General features: G+C 35.4%; 2 protein-coding genes across 9 annotated transcripts; both read left to right on the top strand.

Annotated features, from left to right (window-relative positions):
• Positions 4899-6590, top strand: LOC110270913. Of its 8 annotated transcripts, none has more exons than XM_021120776.1 (5): positions 4899-5263; positions 5637-5755; positions 5826-5903; positions 6006-6143; positions 6424-6590. In XM_021120776.1, exons 2-5 carry the CDS (start codon positions 5738-5740, stop codon positions 6490-6492), a joined length of 303 nt encoding a protein of 100 aa, XP_020976435.1. In that variant the 5' UTR covers positions 4899-5263; positions 5637-5737; the 3' UTR covers positions 6493-6590. The 8 variants fall into 8 exon arrangements, 5 of the variants coding, with proteins under 5 accessions (XP_020976435.1, XP_020976437.1, XP_020976436.1 ...); XM_021120778.1 differs by having other exon boundaries at positions 5660-5755; XM_021120777.1 differs by having other exon boundaries at positions 5663-5755.
• Positions 6857-7375, top strand: LOC110270914 (beta-galactosidase-like). The gene is made up of 3 exons (XM_021120780.1): positions 6857-6939; positions 7027-7145; positions 7250-7375. The coding sequence occupies exons 1-3, from the start codon at positions 6897-6899 to the stop codon at positions 7358-7360; spliced, it is 273 nt and encodes a 90-aa protein (XP_020976439.1). The 5' UTR covers positions 6857-6896; the 3' UTR covers positions 7361-7375.

The following is a 9057-nucleotide window of genomic DNA, read 5'->3' on the forward strand; positions in this document are numbered from 1 at the left end:
ATCAATGCACATATGATAAAAAAAAATTTAAATAAAAAGTTGATACATGAGTATGGAATGTAAAAGGGGAATTCTGGGTAGCTAGGTATGAATTCTAAGGTTATGCAAGTTATATAGGTTGGGTTGAAGCTTGGGTTAATTAAAGATTCAATTTATAAGCTCACTTGACCATACATGTATCCCTACCTACCTTGGCCCCATTACAACCTTGAAAAGACCTCATGATGTTTGCATGGGTATATTAACTGTTGTTGATTGGTTAGGAGAAGAACAAAAGTTAGAGAGCATGATTAGAGAAGAATAGAGTGATTACCCTATACACTAGAGAGATTAGAGCGTACATACATCATCAGTGAGGGTTCAATGCTTGAATTTCCATGTTCCTTGCTTTCATGAGCTATCTTCTTGCACTTTTATCTGTCTTACTGTATAATGATAGAATTAGTGGAATTTGATTTGTAATTGTTTTGAAGAGCTTATTTACTTTTGATCAAGTAGACATGAATCATATAGTTGCATTCATATATATAGGATTGCATTGCATTGCATGAGTTTCTGCATGTTCATACTTATTTACTTTATCTCCTTCAATTAAGCATGAGGACATGCTAATGTTTAAGTGTGGGGAGGTTGATAAACCATTATTTTAGGATTTATATTGTGTTTAATTGTGTGGTTTTATCATGATCCTTACCCACTTATTCATTAATTTAGCATGCATTTATATTTCCTTCCTGAAATTATTACATGATTGAAAACTGCTTCCTAGAGACTTTTAATTATGCATTTTAATTCTCCTTTATTCCATTCGATGCCGTGATATGTGTGTTAAGTGTTTCAGGCTTTATAGGGCATGAATGAGTTGGAGATTGGAAAGGAAGCTAGCAAAAATGGAAGGAACACAAGAAATTGAGGAGATAACCAGCGAAAAGTGACACAGCCGCATGGCTCACGCGACCGCACGGACTGGAAAAGCACGAGCGACGCGGAGGCGTGGACGACGCGAACGCATGGCAAGGAAAAGCGCGAATGACGCGTCCGCATAGATGACGCGATCGCGTGACATGCGCGATCTGCATAATCTGCAGGATTCGCTGGGGGCAATTTTGGACCTTATTTTGACCCAGTTCTCGGCCCAGAACAGCAGACTAGAGCCAAAGAACATGCAGAAACCAGGGACAACATTCATTCTACACAGTTTTAGTTTTTAGATCTAGTTTTACTCCTCCCCTAGGTTTTCTCTCGGAAGACATTGATAGTTCTTAGGATTTTATTTTCTCTAGCTTTTTGCATTGGGATATTGAGAAGAGTTATCACCTCATCAAGACTTCGTCATTCTAGTTTGTTTTCTTTACTTGGCTTACTCTTCCATGTTCTTTGCTTTGCTTAATTTTACCATTGGAATATTTTTAGGATTATTTAATACAAGGATCATTTTTATTTTTAATTGACTATTTTAATTTTTATTTACAATGCCTTTCTTTAATTCCTTTTCATATGCTATGAATTTTACCTTTACAATGAGTGAGTAGTTCCCTAACTTGATGGGGAGTTGATTGAAAGGAACCCTTGAGTTGGAAGATTCAAGAGAAAGATTGTAATTGGGTTATTGTTGGTTTGCTCTCTAGTTTCTGACACCAATCCTCCCAAGAGTGGATTGGGACTTGTGGATAGAACAGTATTCCAACTTGTTTTACCTTTCCTTACTTAGTAAAGGATAACTAAACGAAATAACTCTCAATTGTCAATTAATCTTAAGAGTGTTCCATCAAGAATAGGGCTTCCATGTAATCAACTCCCAGTCAAGGCTTTTATTTACATTATTCAATTTCATCAATTTAATTTCCTGTTTACTCAACTCAAACCTTTTCGAAAACATCTGATTAATAAAATAGCACCCTTTCCTGCAACTCGTTGGGAGACGACCTGGGATTCATACTCCCAGTATTTTAAATTTCAATTTTCTGTGACACCTTTCTAAATTGAGCGGTGGATTTCTGGCGAGTTAAGAACTATACTTGCAATGCATATATTCTAATAATTTTTAATTCACCAATTTCTGCCCGCATCAATGACTGAACAATCCCTTCTTTACCTCGGTCGGAGCCAGCGTGTCCGCTGGTCCTGGCCGTGGCAAACATCATTTAGCATCTGCTAGAGCCGCCGACCCATCCTATAGTCGAATACCCTCCGGATGGCCAGGTCGTGGTCAGCATCACAAATGAAGTGCAATTGCAACAAAGAAGCTTTAAATTCAGTTAGACAAGATAGAGGATATAAACTAGCTAAAAAGAATTAAAACACAAACAATGAAAGTAATTACCACCCATTCTCAAACTAGTGCTACCTGGTCTTAGCGGGCTAGGGATGGTCATACATCAGCTTGATGACATTCGTCATCTCCTGAGTACACGCGTTCGGGTTCGGCAAAAACCTAACAACAGCCCACAAAAAAGAATCAACCTAAATCCATTAAACAAGGATCAATTTTCTGGAAATCTCAACAACAAGAATCATAAAGAATAAAACTAGAAAACAACAACCAACAACATTCCAAATCAACCTAAATCCACTAAACAGGAATCAATTTTCATTGAAAGGTTTGGGGTGCATTCCGATGCAATGTCAAAATGTAGTGGCTTATACGTCGCGACAGCTATGGCCGCACGAAGTGAATTGTCCGACTCCCGACCTGGAACTTGCTACGGTCGAGTTTGCGTCCAAAGAGGTGGATGGAGCTGTTGAAAGACTACGACTTTAGTTTGGAATTCTATATCTATATATCTTTGTCTCTTTAGTTTTCTATATCAAGCTTCCCACTTCAACGTTTTCGAAAGCGATGAGATTTCGGTTTTGTTTTTCTTGCTTGTACCTTTCTTTCAAGGCTCCTACATATATTATCCTTGCTATATATAGCACCTCACCACATTTGATTTACGACCTAGGCGTAAAGCTCTATTGGTAGGGTGTTACAAAAAGTTGCAGTTTTCAACCGTGACTAATATCGCTATAGTCACGACTTTTTGAGAAAAGGTCACAGTCCTTTTCTTACAAAGTGAATAACGTAATTTTTTATTTATAGTCATATTTCATAACTATGACATTAATCCTGCTGTAGTCACAATTTTTAACCATAACATTATCCCTTTTATAATCACAGTTTTTAACTATGACCATAACTCTTTTATTATCACAATTTCTACCTGTGACCTTAACTCTACTCTATAACTCTACTCTATAGTCATGATTTTTAAATGTGACATTAAACTACTTCATAGTCATAGTTAAAAACTGTGACATTTTTTTTTCCTAAAATATGATGGCTAGGATCGCAATTTATAAACGTGACATTTGAGTCTTTTTATTTAGTCAAAAAAAAAGCCAAATATTTTTTTCTCAAATATCCTACAAAATGTATCAAATAAGTTTAATGAAAGACACAAATCTAACTTGATAAAATTTATTTTCATATATCTAATACAAATAAATGTAACTTTACAGTAAAATTTAGATTAGACACCAAATAGGTCTCAAATTATACAAGTCTAGTTACATTATATTACCACAATGTTTATAAGAAAAACCTATAAAAGAATCCCAATGATACCAAAATATTACAATTAAGTAACAGCAAGATATAATCCAAAATTTATTTAAGGTGGGATAAGTATTATTTTGGTCTCTAAGATTTGAGGTTAAAATTAAAATTGTCCTTAATTTTTTTTTTTGGTTCAAAATGGTCCCAACGTTACATATAGTATTAAAATTATCCGTTTTAACACAATAATAATACCTTTTGTCAGCATCACCACACCACTGCCTCTCTCTCCATGGTCACTACTCACCACCACTAACAATACCACATTTTAAATCTTTCAAATTCAACAATAACAACAAATTAAAGAAGACAAAGAGCCTAACTTCAAAAAGCATTGAACCCTAATTTGAAATCATTGAAGATCCTAATTTGAAATCTTTGAGCCCTAATTTAAAAAAAATGGAACCTGAACCCTGACTTGCATGGTGGTGGTGGCAGTGAATGCGGACGACGATGACACTGCATAAAAAAACTATGGTAGCAAGGTGTCATACAGGCGGCAGCAAGAGACTACACAGAGGTGCAGGCGGGTAGAGGAAGGGAGGCACAGGGCGGTGTTGCCCGTAACGCGAGGAGAATCGCCAGTGGTATCGCAAGAGAGAAGACAGAAAGCCAAACTGCATCACCGGTAATGTGATAGGAGATAAGACGGAGAGTCAAATCGTGTGGAAAAAATTGATGGAAGAAAGAGAAAAAGAAACTACAGTGGGACACTACTAGAAAACTAGTTATTACAGACGGATATTTCCGACGGATTTTATCCCACTGAAATACAGACGGAATTTCAGAGGAATTTTTTGTCGGAAAACAAAAAAAATGAATTAGCATAAATTACAGACGGAAGAGAAAATCCGTCTATAATTCTGTCGGAAAAATTAATTTTTTCGTGAAAAATAGTTACAGACGGAAAATCCATCTGTAATTCAATAGACAAAAATACTGTATTTTATTAAATTATTACAGACAGAAAATCCGTCTGTAATTTAAAATTTTCCGCCGGAAAAAATCTTATACCTAATCTACCCCGTCTCTCTCTCTCGAGCTCCCTTCACAAATAACTCTAACCTAATCTACCCCCTCTCTCTCTCTCTACTCAATTTACAAAGCACTCCATGAAGATGAACACCGTCTTCATTGTGCCTCAGGAAGACGATTAACCTAGCTAACCCTAACCTGTCTTCATTGTGCCTCACTGTACCCCAACTGTCTCTTCATTGTGCCTCACGAAAAACCCCTAACCACCATGAAGAACCCCTAACCACCACGAAGAGCCCCTAACAACACTCTACGAAGATTGTTGCCGGTCGCCGGCGCTCGCACTGCCTCCGTCGAAGAACCCCTAACCGCGACGAAGAACCCCTAACCCTCCTTTGAGTTTCTTCGCTCTTCTCTCGCCACTCTCACCCTCAAGCTCACTGAGTCTCACCTCTCTCACGGCTGGTCTCACCGTTGACCTCTCTCTATCTCTCCGGTATATCGCTTCTCTCGCGGGCGTTTCAGACTCAAGGTCGTCGCGCTCTGTTTTCGTTGCTGCTCTGTCACCGTCGCTGCTCTATCGCGCTCTGTCGCAAGCGAATCGATGGAATTCGACCCAATCCCAATCGGTTCCTGCTCCAAAGAGAACCAGAGCATCTACCAGCAGTTGTTTAAATTACACTGATTCAGGTATGCATTGTTTAAATTACGCCGATAAACCTTAGGGCTCAATTTTTCTACGCCAGTTTTAGCTAGGTTTATCATACTCTGCTTTTGTGGCTCAATTGTTTAATGGTTCCAACTATTGCCATGCTTGTTGGTCCTGATGCTCCCATTGTTCTATTGTTTAGGCAATTTGCAACATAGAATCAGTTATACACTATACACTAAAAGAGTTTTGATTTCAATGCTTAAACTACTTTAACTTTAGTAGGCAGATAGAATTTCTCTTCCTCTTTTGAATATTATCCGAATCTGGAAAGTGGAAGCTTGGTTCTTTTACTTGTCATAAGAAACATATCAGAGACTCAAGCTAGTTCTTTCTTTTTGCTGCTTTTCAAAGATTCTATCTCTGAATGTGCAAAGCAGGACAAGATGGAAAGTAGAGGGAGCAAAGCAATGGCTGCACAGAAAAATGGGCGTTGATCGAATCAAGAAAGGAAAATGGCTTTGATACAAGATGTATGTGATAATTTATTAGTGAAATAAATTTTCAGTACATAGAGTAAATTAATGTTTTCAAACTTGACAGGTTGATAAATTGAAGAGAAAGCTGAGACATGAAAAGAATGTGCATAGTATACTTAATACTTGCTTTCTTTCTTGTCAGGTCTTAAAAAAACAAACTCACTCTTACGAAGAAAGTATAATTAGGAATTTAGGATGGATGAATTAAGTTTTAACTAAAAAAATAATTTTGTGCGGTTACTAGGATCAATACAGGGTGTTTATTATTATTCTATCAAATATTCAGGAACAAAGTCGAAGTGGCTGCGCTAGAACAGAAAAGGCTAGGCATTGGCGATGGATCAGTTGGGATGTTCTCCTCACTTATTGTTCGCACATGCAGGTAATTCGCTAGTCGATAGTCAATTCCATTCACTTTTCTCATTGCATCCCCTTTCCTTGTTCTCTTTGCTTTCCTTTTCCTTTCTCTTTTTTGTTCTGATTAAGCTCTGAATGTCAAATTGAAACATGATACTATTTTACTTCTGTAAGAAGGATATTGTTTCTTTCTTTGATTTTAGGCTTTATATCAAAGTCCCTAATGAAATTATCCTTGGTTTTTGATGAATCTGATGATGATATTTGTGGATCCTCAACAACAAGAATCTCCTTGATTGCTTCAGGCATGCTTTGCCCTTTTATCATCTTCTTCCAATATTCTCCCACCAACTGGTACTATATATATAGATTAATGTTACAAGTTTACTTGTTCAGGCTTTAGTGAAGTTCCCTTTTGAAGTTTTAAACAATCTAATTGAATCTCCATTTTGATATGTTGATGCTATTTGACGTGATCACCTTTTGATTTTCTTTTTTATTACACAGTAGAAAAATGGTTGGTATGGTTAAGTGTGGATCTGTTGTGCTGTAGCGTGTTCATCATCCTTGCAATTTGGTTTCTTTTAGTTTTATTTGCTACTTCATTCATTATTTATCCTGTTTTATTTATGCACACAAAAGGAATTATTTTGTCCGATGTCTTATCATTCTCTCTGCTCTCATTTATGCTCTAAATTTGTTTGTTTGATGTAATATATTTATTTTTGGTCAGTATCATGGTGGGACTAACTTTGATAGAACCGCTGGTGGACCATACATGGCCACTTCATATGATTATGATGCTCCTCTTGATGAATATGGTAAAATTACATTGATAAAGAAGAATCTCTATTTCTAATATTTTTCCATAAATGATCCTTGAGTAATTAATTAATTATTGTATGTAGGCAACAAAGCTCAACCAAAATGGGGTCACCTCAAAGAACTCCACAGGGTTTTGAAGTCAATGGAAGAGAGTCTTACAAACGGGAACGTTTCCCAAATTGATTTTGGCAACTCTATCACGATACCAAAATACATGAAAACAAAATTACAACTCTGCATTATTTTTTCCCTCTAATTGAATTAGAGCAATAATGAATAATTACTTTTCAAAAATAATTATTTCAGGCCACTGTGTATGCCTCAAACAAATCATCAAGTTGCTTCTTGACCAATGCCAACACTACCACCGATGCTACTGTCTCGTTTAGAGGAAGAACCTATGCAGTTCCAGCATGATCTGTTTAGCTTGGCTTGGCTTGGCAAATATACACACCAAGAGATTTTTTATTCCATAAGATTTGACTACATACTCTTTTAATTAAATATTTGTTTGTGATGAATTATAGTTGATGTATCAACACACTTTGATGTATGGTTGTTACTTAATATTATAGTTGATGTATTAATACACTTTGTTTATATTTTGAATTATATTAATTTGCTTGTTTATAGTACTTTTTTTTAGTTTGATAATACGATGAATTTGTTTATTTTTTGAAATATTATAAATATTCGAATACAAAATAGATAAAAAAATTGTATTTATTAAATTATATTTATTTTGTATGAAAATAGGTTTATTTTTGTAATAGAAAAATTAAAAAAAATATTTTACCTTACCGACGGATTTACAGACGGATTTTCTGTCTGTAATCAGAGTGTAGATGCTTTTCCAAAGTTCAAATTACAGACGGAAAATCTGTTGAAAAATCCGTCTGTAATTACAGACGGAAAATCCGTCTGAAAATCCGTCTGTAATTACAGACGGAAAATCTGTCGGAAAATCCGTCTATAATTACAGACGGAAAATCCGTCGGAAAGTTCGTCGCCTTCGAAAAATGGATGTAGAATTTACAGAGGGAAAATCCGTCGGTAACTGGTAAAAATCTGTCTGTAATTTTCCGACGGAAAAAAATCCGTCCGTAAATAATTTCCGACGGGGCTTTTACAGAGGGACAAAATCCATTGGTAATTTCGTCGGTAACCAAAAATCTGTCTGTAATAAAGACTAAATCCGTCTGTAAATCTATCTGTATTAATCCATTTTCTAATTGTGGGATAGCTCTGGAGATAAAAGACGATGACTTCGGAAGGAGTGAAAATGGGGAGAAGAAGGTGGAAAGGAGGAAGGAGGGTATGGTATATATAGTATGGAGAGGGTATTTTTTTTAATTATCAAATTTTATAAAAAATAAATTTGTTAAAAGGATGATTTTAATACTAAATGTAATGTTGAGAACCATTTAAAAAAAGGTTGAAAATGATTTTGATTTTGATTCTAAATTTTAAAAATCAAAACCGTACTTATCTCATCTAAAGTAGTATTGTTTATATCATTGCCCGATCCTTTGGCTGGCAACTGAAGAAGTTCTTGCACTGCTTTTTTGGGGAATAGAGAAAACAAATAGATAAAATCATTTTCAGACTGGGAACACAGTATACTTGAGTTTTCCTGTATCACACAAATCAAGATATATATTGATACACTTGTAACTAATAACTGCTACAACAGTTTAAACTATATATATCTATAAACAAATCATAGAATCAATTAAATTGTTGTGACTTTGTTTATGAATCACTGGTGATTGGTTAATATTTGGGATAGCAGAAATATTATCCTCCACTATAGCCCTATGTCAACCCACCATAGCTAATGCTAAGCATAACTATTAACTAACGAGAATCATTGACAACTTTAAATCTTGTCATTTTCTTTGGTATTCAAAAAACTGAATTATCAAAGTAGTAAGTACTTTCCAGACTTCCACTTTTCTAGGAACATAAATCCAAAACTAAATCATAAGAAAAAAAAATGAAACTTGGAAACCTTATGCACTTTTAGGTCTTTTATTAAACGTGATATAAAAAAAGGTGACTTAAAAGTCTAAAATAGTTTATTAGAAAAAAAAAATTACTGTTTAAAATCTTGA

This window comes from Arachis ipaensis, chromosome B04, assembly GCF_000816755.2.
Source record: "Arachis ipaensis cultivar K30076 chromosome B04, Araip1.1, whole genome shotgun sequence".
Lineage (NCBI taxonomy): Eukaryota > Viridiplantae > Streptophyta > Magnoliopsida > Fabales > Fabaceae > Arachis > Arachis ipaensis.